Source organism: Durio zibethinus, chromosome 27 (genome assembly GCF_047325235.1).
Source record: "Durio zibethinus cultivar Kanyao isolate XHJ-2024 chromosome 27, ASM4732523v1, whole genome shotgun sequence".
Classification (NCBI taxonomy): Eukaryota; Viridiplantae; Streptophyta; class Magnoliopsida; order Malvales; family Malvaceae; genus Durio; species Durio zibethinus.
In genome coordinates, this window is record NC_143188.1 from 17,364,184 (window position 1) to 17,385,307 (window position 21,124).

Sequence of the window (21,124 nt, forward strand, 5' to 3'; positions counted from 1 at the left end):
TTCGATTAAACTCGATTAATATGTAAAAATAAGTTCGATTCGTATACTCGACAAGAGTTCGATTATTTATGCTTAAACTCAGACTCGAAATATTTTATTAATTAAAATAATAAAAATATATTAAATATAAAAACTCGATTAGACTCACGAACTACTCGAATCGAATATAAAAATATTTAATTTCGATTCAATCGATAAATTAAATTATTCGAACTCGAATTTAACTTAAAATAATCTAATCAAATTTAAATTTTCTTTTAATCGAATCTAAATAACTTTTTAATATTAATATATCATTTATATTTTTACTTAAAATAATATGCGAAACGCAATCGATTGGCCCTCAATGATAGTTGATTGCTTTTTCAAACAAAATATCTCAAAATATGATGAGATTTAAGTTTAAAACATCAAAATTTTAAAATTTTATTTTGTTATTAAATCAAAGTCTCATTGACAATAATTAAAAATTATTTAAATATTTAATTTAATTAATTTTTTTTAATATGATAATTTATGGATTTATGTAATATCTATTTTACATTAAATATATAGAAAATAAAAAAATAATTATATTAAAATTTGTGTTAATAAATTAAATATTGAATATTCTTTATTTTATCAAAATATAAATAATTTTTATTAAAAATTTAAAAAATATTATTTTTATATATTTTTACATTATTTTCATAGTCTATTCTCTAAAATTGTCCTATCCATCGCATTAAAAAACAAAAAAACCAACTCCATTTTTACTACCAATAAATTTATTCATTCAATAAAAAATTGCCCCCTCACTCCTCCCTAAAGCCAGCCCTATTTCCACCGCCTCTCACCCATCCGCCGGTTAGCCCCACTTTCTTGCACCACGCGCCGCCGTGCTGTAAAACCCTAATCAATATTTAATCTTTTCGGGCCCCACACTAAGATTCGTTGCAATCTTATACCCTTAACTAAGCACGTGCATGGCACGTGTCTAGCACAGTAACCCTTTACAAGCAGAATCGAAAAGGGTAAGCAGCTTTCGTAATCCCCTACCTTAAACCCACCCAACCACCCACCCACCCGCCGCCGGCGCCATGCAAGCCACATTTCTAACCTCACGCGCCACCTTATTCCCCACGACAGAACTAGTCGTCCCTCCTCCAAACGGCCGCCGATGTCTCCGTATAACTGCACAATCCCAAGCAACGGTAACAGCTGACCCTCCCTCTCCGCCTACAATAAAGCTCAACAAATACAGCTCAAGAATAACGGAACCAAAGTCACAAGGCGGGTCCCAGGCGATGCTATACGGCGTCGGATTATCCGAAGACGACATGTCGAAACCCCAAGTGGGAATTTCGTCGGTTTGGTATGAGGGGAACACGTGCAACATGCATTTATTGAAGCTATCGGAGGAAGTGAAACGGGGCGTCGAGGAGGCTGGGATGGTTGGGTTTAGATTCAATACGGTCGGAGTTAGCGATGGGATCTCGATGGGGACGAGAGGGATGTGCTATAGTTTACAGTCAAGGGATTTGATTGCTGATAGTATTGAAACAGTTATGAGTGCTCAGTGGTATGATGGGAATATCTCTATTCCTGGTTGTGATAAAAATGTAAGCATTTTATTTCAAAGTTTAAACTTTGCTATTTCTTTTGGTTCTCTGTTTTTGTAATAAATATGTGAGCTTTTTTATTCAAGCTTTAGTTTTTCTTCTTCTTTTTTGGGTTTTTTTTTTTTTTTTAATTGATTGTGATTGTTTCTCTTGATTTTGACTATATTTATTTATTTTTTGGTATATTGTGAAAGGAAAAAATGGTGTTTTGGTTATATGCTTATTGATTTTGATTGTGATAAAGTGCATAAAAGAAAAGGATGTAAGCTGCATTTCTCTGAAGAATGTTCCCTATTTGGTTTAAATGGAAAAAACCAATTAAAGTGATCAATTACGTTTTATTGAAGTAGCTTTCTGTTAATGCAATTGTGTTTCAAGAAAATTCAACAATCATAAATTGTAGTGTGAAACATGTTGTCTTTCACAATTGTGCATTATCTCAATCTAATGCTAGCTAGTTCTCTAGATGCCAGGTACAATTATTGCAATGGGGAGGCTCAATCGGCCAAGTCTTATGGTTTATGGTGGAACTATCAAGGTTTGCTGCTTTGCTTTGTCTAGTATAAGTGCTTTAAATGGACTACCGATGTTCTTTCATTGCAAATGGCTCATTTAGGCATGATATTTTACTAGTTTTGCTCTTACAACATTCTGTGGTAAGTTTTCTTTGGTACATCACTACTGTTTTTTTTTTTTAAATTCTTAACTAAATATTCGATAAGGCCGTAAGGATTGGTTTCGAAGTGGAAAGCACTCATTATCATGAATACTATATTCTTTTCTAAATTGCAGTGTAATTTACATGTTCTTGACTTTTCTTATCAATGCATCCCCACCAAAAACCAAATGGCTACATCCATTGGGCCTAGTATACAATGTAGGGATGCTGGCAAATATGTATGCCAAAAATTGTCTAAACCTTTATAAAAGAATTTGAGGCATCAAATGTTCTAAGTTCTAAACTGAAATTTATTATATCATCATACAGTAGTCTGTCATAAATGAGATTTGTTGCAATCTGTTGCTCTGCTTCTCCTCTCCCTTTCATTGTTTCTTATAAATCATATATTCATTTAATATACTCAAGTGTAGTTCATTAAAATTCTGGTATTTTCCCCCTCTGCAAATTTAAATGGTTATAGGTTGTCAATTTTACTTATGCATTGATTTATTTATTTATTTATTTTTGTACTTGTTCTTTTGCAGCCTGGTCATTTTCAAGGCAATACATACGATATAATATCTGCCTTCCAGGTAAGCGCAGTGATATCTATCTGAATGTTGTTATGCTAGTTCTTCTCATTATATCTTCATATTAGCTGGATGTGTGCCTTGATGTTGTTATTTCTATGCCCCCAAAATTTACCTTTTTTTAGACCCTTGGGTGTCTGTTAATTCTTTGATTTTGGTCACTTAATAAAAATTCATGGGACAATTACTAGAAAATTTCCTGAATTAGCACAAGGAACTTGGGAAATTATGAGGACACTATGATCTTTTGTGAAGGAAATTACACTTAGATAAATACATGCAATATTTTCTATGATCTATGGTCTTTTTGTCAAGTATATGGGCAATTAGTTATGAAAAAAAGTAAAGGTTTACAACCATAAGATTAAACTAAAATATACAAAGCTAAATCTCCATGGCTAGAACTGGAGGAGTTCCTGTGTTGGACACTGTGTATGTGTACAATCAACAACCGCATGGTGGTGTGTAACAAACAAATTTAACTGGTGACCTTTATTTCTATTTTAGTTTATAATTGGTGATGCTCTGTGGAGTTTGTCTTTTGTGTTAATCTCTTCCAATGCGGGCTTTTTTGAATTTACACTCATTCTATCCGAAAAGGGAGAAATTTTGCATTTTCTGGTTACGAGCAATGTGATATCTTCCTGCCATCTCTCTAAAGTTGTAACAAATATGTGAGGTATTGACACAATATTTTAGGTGGACTGGATTGTGAGTTTGGTTAGTTGGTCTCTGGTGCTGGGCACACAAACTTTGGGGGGCTCTTTCTTGTTACATTTCTTTCGGTTTTCCCTTCTTCGTGAACTGAAGTACCACTCACCATTGAGGGGCAAAGTTTGCTTTTGTTTTTCATTCTCTTTTTTTTTTTTTTTTTGTTTATATGACTTTTGAGGATTAAGATAAGGACCGACTGACTGTTTGAAGTTTGTCAAGATCAAGCAATTTCATTAGAATGTCTACAATATGGTAATATGTGAAGATTAACTTCTATGACATGAATTTATCTGAAAATACCAACATATTTTGTCAAATTTGGTAACATTGTAACTGTTTCTCTTTTCCTTTTGATTGGGCTTACAGTGTTATGGAGAGTATGTAAGTGGATCAATAAGTGATGAGCAGAGAAAAAACGTTGTCCGTAACTCATGCCCTGGAGCAGGGGCTTGTGGGGGAATGTATACTGCAAATACCATGGCTTCTGCAATTGAAGCTATGGGGATGTCTCTTCCTTACAGGTAGAATTATGCACTCCCAGGGTCTTTTGGATTGGGAATTTGTCTTTTCTGCGTTTTTTCTTACCTTTTTTTGTTTATTACGAACAAGCTCTTCAATACCTGCTGAAGACCCATTGAAATTGGATGAATGCCGTTTGGCTGGAAAGTATCTGCTAGAATTGTTGAAAATGGATTTAAAACCACGAGACATTATCACCCACAAATCTTTACGGAATGCAATGGTTATTGTCATGGCTCTAGGTGGTTCAACCAATGCTGTGTTACATTTAATTGCTATAGCAAGGTGAGAATTTGTGCCAAATATCCCCTGGATATGAAAATTATTGAAAAATTGTGAAGATGAGTCGTGGAAAGATTCATGGCAGGTCTGTTGGTCTTGAGTTGACTCTTGATGATTTCCAGAAGGTTAGTGATGAGGTTCCATTTCTGGCTGATCTGAAGCCCAGTGGGAAATATGTCATGGAAGATGTGCATAAGGTAAATTAACTGAATATCTTTTGCCATCGTTCTTTTCAAGTTTCATTTTTCTTCTATAACTTATGAAGTATGAAATTAATAGCTTTCTCTATACATATCTATCCTATCTTTTCAACTTACGGGAAAAACATCACTTTTTGATAGATTGGAGGAACACCTGCTGTTATGCATTATCTTTTGGAGCTTGGATATCTAGATGGGGATTGCATGACTGGTCTGTCAATCTGGATTCGATTAACATTTCTTTACTTATTGCAATTTTAGAGTTTAATTTTTCAATATTCTTAATATTTAATACAATGATATTTCCTCTCTAGTGACTGGGAAGACATTGGCAGAAAATGCACAAAGTTTCCCTCATTTACCTGAGGGGCAGGTTGGTGCTGGTGTTTTTCACCCCAAAAGAAAATACTTTCTTCCTTCTAAATATTAAAAATTTGAGATGCAATGAAATACAACTAGTCCGATCAGTCTCAAATTTGTTTTCCAGGATATCCTAAGACCGGTGTCAAATCCTATCAAGAAAACAGGGCACATCCAAATATTAAGAGGGAATCTTGCTCCAGAGGGTTCTGTAGCAAAAATTACTGGAAAAGAAGGACTATATTTCTTTGGTTCCCTTTCTTACCCTTTCTTTCCATTTTAAGTTTGTGCTTTATGTTCATTGTGCTGCCATATGTTTTTAATAGTTATAAATCTAGTTTGCCTTCATAATAATGATTGCAAAAATTGTTCTTAGGTCCTGCACTTGTCTTTGAAGGAGAGGAAGCTATGCTAGCTGCTATCTCAGAGAATCCTATGAGTTTTAAGGTATACGTGTCAAGTGATGGCCCTCTGTGCTGAGTTTTTTATTAGCAGTTGACTATGAGAAGTTGTTTTGATTATTTTTTGTTTCAGATAGATAAGCTACTTCATTTTAGCTGATGAATGCTGTGAATTTGTACTCTTTGTAGCTGGATTTTTCCCTGTTCTTTTGGATGAACAAAAGTTATCAAAAAAAAAAAAAAAAGATTACTATGAGACCTTGATTTCATTTGTGTGCATAATTTAAGTCTTAAAATGGCAAGGCCATGGGGTTTTACTGCACGTATCTGTGCGTATCTATTTGTGATTATTGATTTCCCATGTCTCTCAACTTTAACAGTACTAATACAGATTTATATTATGTTTTTTGAGTAAAACAGTTTTTGACTGCCTTATAGGAGATTGACCAGTCCCTTTTCCTATTACATACTTCAACTGTTATGTTATCTTCTTTGATGCTTATTCATTATCTGCTTAATTTGATATCTATAATTTTTGCCAAATTTTTTCTTATGATGTTCTTTAGGATGAACTTGTTGAGTGCATTTCAGTCAAGAATGTAAATTTCAATATGCATTCCATATATTTCCATTTGCATTTGCTAAATGCTGAGCGTTATTTATGCTCGTAAATTGCCAGGGAAAAGTAGTAGTCATTAGAGGGGAGGGACCCAAGGGGGGCCCAGGCATGCCTGAAATGTTGACACCAACAAGTGCAATAATGGGAGCAGGTCTTGGGAAGGTATTGTGATATTAAGTCCAAGTGGTTTGCCACCAATGGCCTATGTTTTTGTTAATTGATCCATAAAGATGCTATTCTATATATTTTCCAAAATATGCAAGATCTTAATCCTGTGAAAGCATAGTAAGTTACCTGCCTTGGTGTTTGAATAGTCCTAAAACTTTCCTGTACTCTTTCTGTACTTTCCTTTTACCATCTCTGCAGTTTTTTTCAACTTGAATTACATCTTTCTAACTGCTGATGTAAATATTGTCCCCTTCAAACTAGTATTTGATTTGAATGTTGCGAGTAAATACTGCAGGATGTTGCATTGCTCACGGATGGTAGGTTTTCCGGTGGTTCACATGGATTCGTTGTAGGCCACATATGCCCTGAAGCACAGGTGTAGTAATTTCTCATGCATCGATTGCATGATAATTTTGCACACCAATGAAAGACTAACGTTGTGCATTTTTAGACCTAGTTATCATTTTTATGTTTCTTTCTTAGATATAATGACATGCTTTATCCTACATGCTGGAAAACTGAAGCTCTGAAAATTTTATAATACCTTTCCAACTCGTATTTTTTTTATAGGAGGGTGGCCCCATCGGTCTAATTCAAAACGGGGACCTCATCAGCATTGATGTTCAGAAGAGGGCGATAAATGTTCAGTTGACAGATGACGAACTAAACGAGCGGAGAAAGAAGTGGACTCCACCTCCCTACAAGGCTAACAGAGGAGTTTTGCATAAGGTGAAGCTTTGCATAATTGGAACTATATTTTACCTGTATACATATATAATGTTAATCGTAGAATCTCTGAAAGAACCATCTGTTTTTCATTTTCAGTACATCAAGAATGTGCAACCAGCTTCCAAGGGCTGTGTAACAGATGAATAGGCAGGCAGTGTGGCAGGCAAATAGCCGAAAGCAGGCTGTTAATTATTAAAGATTATAGAGTGAAAACGGTCTTTTGCAGGCAGCTCAGTCTTGGCTTCCACCTAGCTCTTCAACTTCCAGTTAGCTCCCTATATCAGCCATTGATTTTCATTTTCCTTCCTCTCATTCAGGGTTCGCTGCTTCTTTCTTAGACAAGTGTTTTGATTTGTTTGTTTTCCTAAGCCTTGAAAAACAATGTTAATGGGATTTGTATCATTGAGCAGTAGTTAATAAACTCATCCTCTGTAATATAAGTATTTCAAAAATCAGAGTGAACTGAAAACATGCTTAAATTTAATGAATGTGGGGGGTTTAACCTAAATGATTCATTCATTTTTACCAAAAAATTTGATGCAATTACTATATCACTATTTAGCATCTCAAATTTTGGCTAAAATGAAGGCCAATGGCTATTTGAGGAGAATTAAAATAAGCCAAGAATTCTTTGATGAGAAAACTTATTTTTATTTATCTCTAAGTAATAATTATTTATAAATACATGTATCTAAATCGTAAAATTTTGAAGTGTAAATTATTAAAATATTATCATAAAAAATTAAGATATTTTATATACGATTATTAGATCATTATATGCGATAATTACACGATGAGCGTACGTGACAATAATTTTAAAACATTGATTGATCATATTATTACTTTAAAAGATAATTTAATTTTCATTCGAAAAGGTGAAAAGTTTTTTATTATCAAAGTGAAGTTATATATGAAAGTGATAATAACTAATATTATTTATTTATTATGAGGATTAAAAATTTTACTTCCTAAAATTATGATTTTTTATATTCTAAATATTTATATTTTCAAATTGATATTTAGCGTAACAAGTTAAAAAGTGGATGGTCTAACCAAAGCGGATGGTTTTGAGATTGGCCTAAGACGTAAACTTGGCCCATTGTTTCTAACTAGTCCAGCAACAAATATAGCCCCATTTTTGTAGGGCTCCAAAACTTAGACCCGACCCGGCCCGGGTTATCCACATTGGCGACCCTGAAAAATTGAGGAGACAAACAAAAGCAAATGGTAAAGACGGTGGATACTGAGAAGCATTGATGGCATTAGCTTCTTAGGTATTTGAACGATTCAATTTCTTCTGGAAAATTTCTCGCCTTTTCCGATCCCAATCCTCACCAAAAGCGGAAAAACAAAATCTGGTAACGATTTTTTTTTAGTTTTTATTTTTAAATGTTGAAAGTCCTTTTTTTTTTTTTTCCTTCTCTGATCATCTGATATTTTATTTTATTTTTTGATTATGTAAATCTAAAAAAATTCACTGTCAATACTGTGGAGTTTTTTTTTTTTTTTTTTTTTGGTTTTAATTTTTGGTATGATTATTTTATCTGTATCTATAAAGATTTCTTTTTTGTTTTGTTAATATCTGTTAATTCCAAGGAATTAATATTTAATTTTATTAGAATTAGAATTTTCCGGAGATTCAACAAATATTTTAATTTTTGTTTATAATAAAGACACTATTTGAATAATTATGGCCTGGATATAGGAATTGCTAGGATTTGATGCATCATGGTAGTACTAATTTTGCTGGGTAAGGATAAAAAATTGTCTCTTTTTGCTGTTAAATTGTAGAGCAATTTTGATATTTTTGTTAATTTTTTTTTTCTTTTGTATTCAATTATGATGGCATGGCTATTTGGTTCCATCTTTGCTTGGTATGTGGATGTTTAGTGTGTTCAAAGTTGTTAGGACCCAGTTTGTGTAATTTGAAGTTATAAAAATGGGTTACTTTTGCTTCTGTAAATAAAAATATTTTGCAAGCAATTTGCTCGTTGCTTATCATTTCTCTATCCGCTTTTATGCTGCTTGTGGACTATATTAAAATTTTAAGAAGTGTAAAAGAGTAGTGTAGGAAAGTAATGCGTTAATTTATTTGTTTTGTCGGGTTACATTGCTCTTAGATTATCATCATGAGACGGTGATTTTTCCTGTTGTATCATTTTAGTTTGTTGTATGATGTTGTTCTTTGTTAAACTGCCTTTGGGCAGGAGAATTTCTATATGCAAATTCTTTTTTTTTTTTAATTGAAACTTCATGTTGAGTTGTATGTTTTAATTGATACAGATAATGGAGGACATGGATATTGATTCAGTAGAGGACATACCTGACACTCCTGATAGGTTCTCTGTACAGCGAATGAACAGAGGGGATTGTGTTGAAAAAGAAAGTAATCTATCAGTAGCTGGTCGTGTGGAAGGTTCTAATACTGCAGGTGAAGGATCTTTGGATGGGCTAAGGGGCAGAGGTAGGCTGGTTGTCAAAAATGGGTACAACAGAAAACATTATATACACCCTCGAAAACTTTCAGGCAGTGTTGATGAAATTGAGTGTCAGAAAAATACCATTGTCTTGTCCCCGCTAGAGAATGCTGAACAAAATGCTCCTTTATTTAGGAAAACAGCAATGGGGAGAAGCAGGAATTCCATTAGAGAGCAATGCATGGATAATGGAAAAGCTCCTTGCTGTAAGTTGCCTTCTAAATCATCTGGATTCCATGAAGATCATGCTATTCTGGATTTAACTGAACAGAACATGTATAACCAAATACCTGAAAGGGCATTTCCACAAGGTGGATCAAAAAATCGTGTAGCTGAAGTAAGAAAAGAAGGTCAGGTGCCAAGAAATGGTGGTTCTTATTTCTTTAACTCTTCAAACAATTCTACAACATCCAGAAGTAACTGCAAGGGAAAGGAAAAAATAGATGACGTTGGATTTAAAAGTGTAGGTTCAGTTTTGGGACATGGAAAAGGGGTGGTTCTATCCCATGGTTCTCCACTTAGAATGGAAAAACAATTGCCTGCATCTCACCATTCTGTTGCCTTGCCAAGAGCAGTTGGGAAAAAAAGATTGGTCCGAAATGGCTGCATCTCCCCCCATAATATTGCTATCAGGGCTAAACAATTGAACGAACAATACCAAAACAGCTTTAAAGCTGAGCAAAATTTTGGGAATGTGCTTAGCAACGGACCTTGTATGAGAGACAGCGAGATAATTGCTGAAGATAATGACAATGGTAAAGGAAAAGGAGTTGTCCATCCTCACGCATCTAAGGAGCCTAATATCAATTTTATTAATTTATCTGGCAGGTAAATTTTTAGTCGTGTTCTTCTATAACTGTAATTTTTTTTTTTACCAATTGTCTATTGGATGCTTTCTTTCTATTGTTCATTGGTTCATTTCTTTTGGTAAAATGTATGCCAAAGAGATGGATATATTCTCTGCCAGAAGCTTTGGAATAGCATGTGATAAAAGGACAATATAGCATCTTTTTAAAATTCAGAACATGTTTTATTGATTTCAAGAGAATCATGGTGGATTAATTTTTGTCTATTCTTAATTTTAACTAGAAGGGTCCTTACGACTAAATGTTTTGTTTTCCTGCTGCAGTCCTATGAGTAATAATAGAGAAGCTAGTGGTATTAGTGATTCGAATAGAGGTGCATGCTTTGAAGATAAAGGTGGCTGGAGAAGGACACACAATAATTCAAGGAATTTAGATCATGCAGTTGGATGTCATTTCAGCAGATTTGATAATGTTCGATTCCAAGTGAGTCAACAAAATGAACATGGAGTTCTGAAAAGAGATAATAACACTAGTGGAGGAAACAACAGGATTGTAAGTGATTGTCCACAAAAACATGATGTAACTGAAACAGCTCCTGTGATCTCAAAATTCAATGAAATAAGTGAACCTTCTCATGCAAAAAACATGCTGCCTAAAAGGCAAACGAAACATGTATTAACCTCAAGAAATAGTGGTGAAAGCTCTAGGGTCATACCTAATGACTCAGACATTGTGTTTCTTGGTTCGTCTAGGGAGTCATCTAGTTCAATGTCATCCAGAATTCATTTTGGGCAACATCCGGATGTTTTGGATCTTGACGAGTCATCTGAAATGAGAGGGAAAAATGCCAATAATATAGACTGTGGGAATGATGAGGACTCAGAGGCTAGGGCAAGACAAGTTGAAGCGGATGAAATGTTGGCCCGTGAACTCCAAGAACAATTATATCACGAGGTCCCAATATTTGGTCACAGTGAGGTTGATTCTGTTATTATTTGATGCTTTTTCCTTTCATTAATGGTGACTTGTTTATTTACATGCTTGAGCTTTAAATTTTGTTAACCTTTTAACAGATTGATGAAAACATTGCATGGGCACTTCAGCAGGAGGAACATGCACTCCGTCCTACTTCTATTCAGAGTCTCCGTGAGCCAGATCATGTAAGCTTGAATTTTTTTTTTTTTTTTTTTTGAGTTAGTGATAACCTGAGGGCCTATGTTTAGTATGAAATTGACTGCACATCATGAAAACACTTATGGTTGAAGGTTTATGGTAGCTGCTAGATTTGTGTTTAAATTAGCAGAAACATGCCATACAACAGGCACGAGCCTCTTCTTTAAAAAGTAGAAGAGACTTGGATTTAGTAATTTTGACCCTAGATCCCAGCAAGGTAAATGATCAGGGTTATACATAAATCTTGATGTTAAAGGATTTTGTAGTTCATCATTATTAAAAGGCTTAAGTGTGAATTCAGAATTTGATTGGCAAATGACCTGAGCTTGATTTAAACTTGTATGTTTGAGCTTGTGAACACATGTATTATTGTTATCTTGAAACTCTAGTGCTAGCTTAGGTGGCAAAGTTGATTGCACTGAGGAATTGGAATCAAATCCCGCCATCATGAGGAACAGAGAGAAGTGGGGAGGGCTAACCCTCATTGTCTAGCCTGGTCATTGGACCTAAAACAGTTTTGAAACTCTGTTATATTTTTCCTTTTACTCTTAGCACCTTTCAGAAAAATACCAAAATATTTCAGTAAAAGGGGTTTGAGATCCCAAATCCTGCAAATAGAGACAAGTTAGCTTTTATACAGCTGTTCTATATCCCAAAAACTGGGGAGGAAGCAATGAGTTTTGTCAAGACTCTTTGATGAGATAATACTACTTGGAAGGAATCAATGGAGCCAGCATTAGAGGAAATATGCCTCTCTATATCATGTTCCCTTTAAGTGACCAGTTATTGTTAAACTACTGATAGTGACATAATTTTTTCAGGTGTGTGCATGTGCCCTGGTGCATGCCTGCTATTATTTGGTTTGCACATGGTTCCTTTTACTGCCTGAACTTTATCCCTAATTCATTGGTCTGTCTTAAACTATATAAGTAATTTGATCCTGATGGGTGGCATATATCATTGTTTGGATGTTGAGACTCAAGTCCTTATTGGCATTATTAAAATGCTTTTTGCTTATTGATAACTCATTTTTTATCTTATCTAATCTAGTAACAACACATTCAATTTTGTGCATGCCAATAATTTTGGTTGGTTCCTAAGTGCCTGTTTGTTCCTTGGTTTCATGTTTAATGTTAGAAGTTAAAGTTTTCTTGATCATTGCTAACAGGATGCTCTTGTTCTCTCTCATCTCTGTTTCCTTTATATTTTTTCTTTTTTCAATTGAGAGACTCAATCTGTTTTCTGATTAAATATATTGGAAAGTTTTTTCTGTTCTCTCAAGTGATATTGATGCTGTGTATCTAGTTGATGTAACTTCAAGAAGTTTTGAAGGTTCTTTGATACCATTATTCCTTTTTGTGTATTCTATCTCTATGACAGCCCTATATAATGTTAAAAGTAATTTTGTTTGGAAGAATAAGTAAGAGGTTGCATAATATGTTAGGAAGCCATCCTCGCAGAATTAGTAGTTAGATGCTTTAACAGCTGTGGTTATTATTAATGAAGGCAAGGGTCCAACTTTATGAATACTCTCCTTTTGTTGCTGCAGAGTCAAATGAACTTAACTTTTTTAGACTGTTTGACTGGGGCTAATCTTTGCTAGCCGAAGAGAAGGGATACTATTTTTCATTTATGCTATTTTAATTAAGCAGAAAGACATTTTTGTAGGATTGTTTGTTTGTATTTATCAGACACTAGTATCATGTTATACACTAGTATTCGATCAAGGTTTTTCCTTTTTCTAGTATAAAAGAAATGTAGTGCTTAATCCTTTTGCAACCTTTTTTTTTAATGTACTTTAGATGGTAATCATGCTCTCTACAAGTATATGAAGTTGATTTTTTTTCCTTTTGGATTTTTGTGTAAGTGCCTCCCTGTAATATTATTCTTTGCCTCATATGCAGAGAGGCTCAACAAGGCATTCTCGTATTCATCCTCCGTTGCAGACTTCTCAGAATTCTTCGAATAGGAGAGTACATGCTGGTGTCCCTAATTCTGTTAGAGTGTCACGGTTGAGGAGTCGAGTTTTGAATCAACCTAGAGCAGCGCCATCTAGGACAAGGAATTTTCGATTTCCTTTGGGCATGGATTTGGATATGGTAAAATTTCCCCTTGTTGGCCTATCCTTTATTTCTTTACTTTTAACAATAGCTAATTTATGGCTTTCTGATACAGAGACTTGATATATTGGAAGCCATGGAGGCTGCAATTGGAGATGCTGATGACATGGAAATTGCTAGTCAAATCTTCGAAGTTCAACGTGATTTTAATGAGTAAGAATTTTCTATTATTTTTATTATTAAAACTGGAGTTGTATTGACCATATTAGACAACCGAATCATCCATTTGGTAGACAATTTATTTAGAGGTTGCATTGTTTGTTGCAATGGTAAGTGTCTTGGGCTGCAAAATGCAAGCGCGGTCCTGAGGGTTGCCACTTTATACAGATATGTTAGGTCTGTGTCCAGAAGTAGTTCCAGGTTTAGTAAGACCAGTTCTGGACAATGGCACAGTCTGCGCAATTTACATTTTTGGTAGACATTCATGCAATTTAGACATATCCAATATAGTTTCCTTAGGGTTTCCTACAAGATGGAAAATACACATCTTGGCTATTGTATTCGTGTAAAATAGGTTTATTAGAAACCACGCATCATGTATGAATATAAAATAGTCAGACACCATCCTGTTTTGGTTGAATATATCTATTGCAAGATAGAAATCATGCTACTATTTAGAGGTTGGAAATATCAGTTACACTGATAGTGAACAACTATTCTGTGAGTCTGGGTTGATGTATCTAAATTTGTGGTACTTAGCAACCCAAGAAAGTGAAGTAATAGCATTCAAAAATGGTTTATGAACCTCTCTATAAGGTGGTTTTAACATGCCCAGTTTCTCCTTTTCAATCAGTCTTGTTGACACTTCAACATCAGTCCGTTCAAAATTTTCATCCAAGCTTCAATCTGGGCACATATAGACTCCAATTTTGAGTCTACTAGCAGTTACCTTATTGCAGTTTGGTTGAAGGAAAATTCGGAGGTTGATATTTTGTAGAATAGCATGTCATTTTGTGTTGGTAGGTGTATCCTGGATAGGTAGATTATAACTAATGATCTTTCCATAGACTTAAATAATTCGTCTCTATCTTCCGTACTTGATCCTTTCTGCTTCTGTTTTATCATATTTCTATCTTTTCCAGATTTACAACTGTTACTCGAAGTTGTTATTATCTTGTCTCCTTTTCATTTTCTTGCAGAAGCGATTATGAAATGCTGTTGGCCCTTGATGATAACATTCATCAGCATGGTGGTGCATCTATTAATCAGATTAACAGTTTACCTGTGTCCAAAGTACTGGTATGTGTTTGGGCCATGTGAAAAAAACCACTTTGGGTTACCTATGTTTGCCTTTCCAGATCTAATTGGTAATTTTTGTTTTCTATTCCTTTACCAATGCAGACTGATAATTTTGAAGAAGCTTGCGCCATATGTCTCGAAACCCCCGCTATTGGAGAAACCATTCGCCATCTTCCTTGTCTACATAAATTTCATAAGGATGTAATGCCTTATATCTGGGCAATGCCACTTTGGTTTTCCTTTGCTGGGATTGATTTTAAGATGCTTATCAGAGGAAGTTAACAAGTATTTAATTTTTCTTCTTCATTCTCTTTCTGTGGCAGTGTATCGATCCTTGGCTCAGAAGGAAGACGTCGTGCCCGGTTTGCAAGTCATCTATAACTTGAATGGGAGTGTTCCAGCGCAATGAACATTATTAAAATGTCTTAAGCAAATGTTCATCAGAGATAGGTATATTTCTTTCTAATCGACTTGTTGAAAATTTTTGTTCCAGAAGCTCGTTGGCTTCTGGTGTTACTTCACCCTTTTCCTCAACTTCATTTGAATTCTGAAGAAATTGCCAGTGTTTCCAGGGTCCTAATGATCATTTATTGGTATAATTCATGAACTGTTTTCACTGAAATTTGTGTTTTGGATGTTATCTTTTGCATTGCTTGTCCAGTACACAACTAGGGGATGGATCTCAGCTTGATTTGATCACGAAGTCCGCCCTCATGATGAGTGGCCATGGCTTTGAAATGTTAAAGGAGGATCATTATCTTCATTGTAAGGTATGGGGAAGAAATGACTGTCTAGAAAGTAAGGGCATGCAACTATTGTTTTGAATTTTTATTGAAAGCCAGTATTGTTTTGAATTTTTGTTGGAAAATGGTGAATCGCCTCCCTAATTATTTTTTACCGTTCTTCCCCTATCAATGGTGTATTTGACAGCCATATTTGCATTTGAATCATTCATGTTGCTACACTGCCCTCTGTTTTTCTTTTTTTTTTCTAAAAAAATATTTAGTTTTTAGAAGAGAAAGTGTATTTATTTACAGAATAGAGAAAAAATACATGCGTATAATAATATTATTATTATTATTATTTGGGTAAAAATATTTTGAAATAATGTTTTAGTTGGGAAGTGTATTTTTGTCAAATCTGACTTAAAAAAGAAATTGTTTTTTTATGGAAAAAAGAAAATAATGTCGTTTTCTACTTTTATTTATTTAAAAAAAACTCTTTTTCAAGAAAATTTGAATTGAGATTAGTTTAAAATTAATCGAATTTAAAGTTATTTAAAATTTAAATTTATAAGCCAAATTCGAATAAATCCAATCATCTTTTATACATAAATATATATTTATAGAAAAATTATCAAATATATTATCACCAAAATCTTTTAACTTCACAAACAAAATTAAGTAAATGATATATATCTTTTAATGTATTAAAAAAAAATAAATAACTAAGAAAAGATAAAAAAAAATGTAAGTTTGAGTGAAGATGAAAAATTTTACTATTACTTAAAGTGATTGGGTTGAAATCTAAATTGAACCTTTTTAATTTTTAAGCTTTTAAGGTTAAAAGTTAAGTGTGCCAAATAGAAAATATATTTTAGATATAAAAGGGTTGAAAAGATCCTTATGAAAATTGAAGAGAAGATTCAAAATTTATTTTGTTTGGATATGTTTATTGTTAAATATAAAATACAAAAATATTTAAAATATAATAAAGATTAAGTGATATTTATATTTTCTATTTGGCACACCAAGCTTCCAACCTCACAGCCGAATAAAAAATATAATTAAGTCATATAGAAAATATAATAAAGCCTATATTAATAAAGTGAAAAATATGATTTTTGATTATACAAATTAAACAATAATTATTTAAAAATCTTTTTCCTCAAAAGGATTTTTTTAGAAAGTTAAAAGTTTCTTTTTTTTCAAAAATTTTATTAAATAAAAACAACTATGAATTCTTATGAAAAGTGTTAAGAGGATCCAAAATTTATTTTTGTTTTGATATGTTTATTATTAAATATAAGATACTAAAATATTTAAAAATATAATAAAACGCACACTTTCACAACATAACAGAAAAAAAATTGTGATAGTAGCATATTAAATTTTTAAATTTTAATATATTTATTATATTTAAAGTGTAGATTAAAAATTTTATTATTATTTTTAAGTTAAAAACAATCATGTATATATAAAATAATGAAAAACCTTTTAATAAAAAATAATTGACCCCTACGAAGTGGGGCCGAATTCTAGTATATATAGTTCTTATGGTGCCAAAATCTTCCATCTGTGGGGCTATATGATGTATAACTGAGAATTAATTTCATGAGAATGTCAAGATACATTCAGACATATGAAGAACTCTGTTTCAGTTTTCTGTCCAAAACAAATCTGACTTATTGTTACACTGCTTTATTAAAAATTCCAGCCCAATTTAGAATAACCTTGACATGAAATCATAGCAGCTAACAAAAATATAGTATTCTTATCGGGCATCCTTGGATAAGAGGTTGTTAGTTTCAACTTTCCTGGCATTGCAGAGCTCATCCGTACAATCACCCCTTTCAAAAACGGCCGCTGCCCCCATCCCTGTGCCTGCATGAAATCTGTGGTCAGCATCTCTCTGGCCAGCATACAACAGAAGAGGCAGAGAGATAGAGAGAGAAAGAGAATACCTATACACATTGAGATCACTCCGAAGCGGGAGTCTTTGCCGCGCCGCTTCATTTCATGCAGAAGTGTAGCAACGCAACGAGCACCTTCAACAAAAGCACGAAAAGTGTTACCATTAACATATGGTGAACTAGTGTCACATTCTTATCGTGCTTTAATTCTAACGGCAATGCATACATAAGTCATATATATTATAAGGAGACCATCCAATTTCTTGCATTATAATTACAAGCACCACTTAAGATACTCGGATTCACATGGATGTAATCGTGTGAGTAGAAAACTGACGGGTAGTCATTTTGAGCATAGATTATCTTTAGTAACTCTAAACACATAATGCCAATAATTTACACACAGAAACAACAAAATTGTTTAAACTCTGTTTGTGTTAGAAATACCTGTTACACCCAATGGATGTCCAATTGCCATTGCACCTCCATTAACATTAATCTTTTGTGGATCAAGTCCCAACTTCTTACGGCAATATACAAACTGGGATGCAAATGCCTGCAATAGAGGAAGATATTAGAGACTTTCATTATTGTAATTCTCTTTACTTAAATAGGATGAGGCTAAATCATAAACTACATTGTACCTCATTTATCTCAAAAAGATCAACATCATCAAGTTCCAGACCAGCAGCTTTAACTGCTGCAGGAATTGCCACAGCTGGACCAACACCCATGATGGCAGGATCCACACCAACTGCAGTAAAAGTCCTGGAAGATCAACAAATACTTTCGTAAATTAATAGAAAATTCCATGTTTAAAGAATGAGAGCCTGGGCTGGTCAACAAAACAAATAACTCTGTATAACCTTGGTTCCTATTAAACTGAGTTGATAATATAACAAAATAAAATACAACCAGGAAAAAGGAAAAATCTCCTAAGAATGTAAGGGATGCAAAATGGAAACAACCAAAACTTAAAAAGAATGTAACTGTCATACACCATATTTTGAGACACAGTCATGCATGCTTGAATAATAAGGTAGTTTAACACAACGAGGTTACTAATAAAGAAATAGAAATTGAACAATCCCATATTGATAACACTTCAAAGGAAAAAAAAAATTAAAAAAACAGATAACATTGAAAGTAGACAGTCATGCATTTTAGAAACCAAAGCAAGAAAATTAAAGCTTAGAATATGGCCCTCACAACAGATAGTCGAAACGACAAGAAATTCAAGTAGACACCTAGCAAGCCCATAAGACAACAGATGTAACGGCACAGAGAGTACCGGGTTCATATAGGCTACAATTAAACCTAGAGGTATTGCTCACATTTTATTTTATAAGATATAACAGAAGGATATGAAACCAGGCATCACACACCTGAATACACCTAGAATTGGTAGCCCTTTGTGCATCGCAACACTTCTTTTCATAAGCAGAACAGCACCAGCGCCATCGCTCACTTGACTAGAATTTCCTACAATACACGCAGCATACAAGTAAATACGCTAAAACCAATAAAGCAGCATAATCTTCCAGAGAGAATACAGTGCATCATTCAATACCAGCAGTAGTGCTCCCGCCTTTCTTGAACACAGGCTTCAATTTTGCCAGATCCGACAATGAAGTGTTAGGTCGGATCCCATCGTCAACAGAGATTGTGACAGGTTTCTCTTCACCAGTCTTTGGATCAACAATCTTCATAAATGAAATATTATACTCCAAACATAAATATATTGGCACAAAGCTTTCTGTGCAAGTATATCAAACATAGATTATATCTATATGATGAAAAGAAACAGTAGCTACCTTGGTGGCCACAGGGATTATTTCATCTTTAAATTTACCAGAAGCTGTAGCAGCAGCTGCTTTCCTGTGAGATTCAACCTAACAACCAGAATTTAAGAAAATTAATTTGTATATAGATAATTTGCAATTCCATACTGCATGAGAATCATTCAACTTACTGCAGCCTGATCCTGCTCCTGCCTTGTCACACCAAAGCGATGAGCAACATTCTCTGATGTAACACCCATAGGAAGAAGACAATTCTGAGCTTGCTCCATCTGCTTCACCTGCCAAAATCAGCAAAAGATCATGTCATGCCTAAAACTCCTGTATTGTTTGGCTATCGGCAGAATGATAAACAAACGAAAGCACACAAAAAGAGAGAGATAGAGTACCCTTGGGTTAACTGATCCTTCCCAAGCCATTGGATTAGCAGTCATGGATTCCAACCCAGCCCCAATGCCTACATTACAAGTAGTTATTAATGAAAATACAATGCAGCATTTTATAAAGAGAGAATGAAAAATCATCAGAAGTACAGGTTTCCTCTTACCAATGTCATAAAACCCTGCTTTTATCGCTGCAGCTACATCAGCAACTGCCTGCAGCCCAGATGCGCATTGCCGGTTCACAGTTCTAATAGGCACAGTTTCTGTATCACCACAAAATTTACTACTATCAACCAACAAGACAACGACAAAATATAAATCCACAAAAAAACAATCAAGGATATATATCTATACCGGGGAAGCCAGCATAGAATGCAGCCATCCTACATTCACTTGCTCGTTGGGATCCCGGTGCCAAGACCGTTCCCACAACAATATCCCCAACTTCACTCGGATTCAATTTCGTTTTCTCTATCAATGCCTAAACTCAACATAGCCACAACAACAACAACAACAATAAATAAATTTATCACTAAAAAATGACATTAAAAAGAAAAACCAAAACCAAAACCAAAATCAAAACGAAAAAGAAAGGGACAAACCCTTAAAACAGGTGCAAGTAAATCATCAGGATAAGTATCCTTGAAACCGCCTCGTTTGGATTTGCAAAGTGCAGTCCTATATGCTCTGTAAAATTAATAATTCCATAATTAAAACAAAGAATTCCAAATAATCTTAATTATTTCATAACAAAAAATTGCAATAATTATTAAATAATCAATTAAAGAGAGTGACTTACGCTACTATAACCACATCATCTCCAAACACATTAGTCCTTTGATAAGCAGCGCTATCTCCAGCTAAACAAGCCGATGCCTGAGGAATTTTTGTCAAATAAAAAATAAGATCTTTCGACAGAAATCAAGAATCAAAGAAAAGAACAAACCTTTGATCCAAAGAATCAAAGTTACACTAAGATCTAGCTGAGAATATTAACATAGAGCTTACAGAGAGGGCAGAGTTGTAATTTTGCTCGGACGAAGACGAAGGAGCTGAAGGGTTGAGGTGTTGGAGCAAAATTTGCTGTCGATTGATCGCTTTCTCCATTGTGTGACGAGGTTTCTGTTTGGCCTCCGAGAAAAGAAGGGAAAATTGGGATGAGATTTTCTTTTTATTTTCGGAGGGCTTGATTTCTTCAGGACAGATAAAAGAAACGAGACTAGTTTACGTAATATATTTATAGAGGAGAGCCGGAGACGGAGCGAAATAAGATAAGGGTTTTATTTATTTATTATTTTTCTGTTTTCCGTGACGATTCTTAGTTTCGATGACGAAGATGAAGTCGCAAGCCTTTTAGCGTTGTCTTTGCTAACCTTCTTCGCTATTCAAGCGCGTGTAGTTCCTACTTTTTGTTTTTGTTTTTGGTAAAATAACCAACTAAGCACTCATACTTTATTCTAAAATGCAATTCCAAAATGCCGATAAGCTCTTAATATTTTATTGCATGAAATTAAAGTTACGAATTTTAATTTTATTATAATTAAAACTTTCATTGTATAAAATATTCAAATTTTCATTTAAAATTTTTTAATTTCATGATTTAATTTATAAAAATATTTACTTAAATTCATTTGAATGAGTTAAATGACAA

The 21,124-nt window shown here is 34.0% G+C and overlaps 3 protein-coding genes across 3 annotated transcripts; 2 read left to right on the plus strand and 1 right to left on the minus strand.

Moving 5' to 3' along the window:
- The first annotated feature begins 1,026 nt into the window (after window positions 1-1,026).
- Window positions 1,027-7,352, plus strand: LOC111279950 (dihydroxy-acid dehydratase, chloroplastic-like). The gene is made up of 14 exons (XM_022867030.2): window positions 1,027-1,601; window positions 2,068-2,139; window positions 2,808-2,855; window positions 3,933-4,087; window positions 4,176-4,370; window positions 4,453-4,564; window positions 4,709-4,778; window positions 4,882-4,940; window positions 5,055-5,178; window positions 5,304-5,374; window positions 6,008-6,109; window positions 6,411-6,491; window positions 6,686-6,844; window positions 6,941-7,352. Exons 1-14 carry the CDS (start codon window positions 1,080-1,082, stop codon window positions 6,989-6,991), a joined length of 1,821 nt encoding a protein of 606 aa, XP_022722765.2. The 5' UTR covers window positions 1,027-1,079; the 3' UTR covers window positions 6,992-7,352.
- Window positions 7,353-8,089: 737 nt separating this feature from the next.
- Window positions 8,090-15,623, plus strand: LOC111279951 (RING/U-box superfamily protein). The gene is made up of 10 exons (XM_089756206.1): window positions 8,090-8,202; window positions 9,128-10,149; window positions 10,451-11,105; window positions 11,201-11,287; window positions 13,205-13,399; window positions 13,476-13,573; window positions 14,560-14,659; window positions 14,762-14,860; window positions 14,983-15,109; window positions 15,321-15,623. Exons 2-9 carry the CDS (start codon window positions 9,131-9,133, stop codon window positions 15,043-15,045), a joined length of 2,316 nt encoding a protein of 771 aa, XP_089612332.1. The 5' UTR covers window positions 8,090-8,202; window positions 9,128-9,130; the 3' UTR covers window positions 15,046-15,109; window positions 15,321-15,623.
- Window positions 15,624-16,967: 1,344 nt separating this feature from the next.
- LOC111279952 (3-ketoacyl-CoA thiolase 2, peroxisomal) lies at window positions 16,968-20,679 on the minus strand. Its single transcript, XM_022867033.2, has 14 exons — window positions 20,482-20,679; window positions 20,273-20,349; window positions 20,076-20,160; window positions 19,828-19,954; window positions 19,638-19,736; window positions 19,480-19,547; window positions 19,264-19,371; window positions 19,106-19,183; window positions 18,862-18,994; window positions 18,677-18,773; window positions 17,936-18,059; window positions 17,739-17,847; window positions 17,343-17,426; window positions 16,968-17,262 (listed from the first exon to the last, which is right to left on the minus strand). Exons 1-14 carry the CDS (start codon window positions 20,578-20,580, stop codon window positions 17,153-17,155), a joined length of 1,398 nt encoding a protein of 465 aa, XP_022722768.1. The 5' UTR covers window positions 20,581-20,679; the 3' UTR covers window positions 16,968-17,152.
- Between the last annotated feature and the right edge of the window lie 445 nt (window positions 20,680-21,124).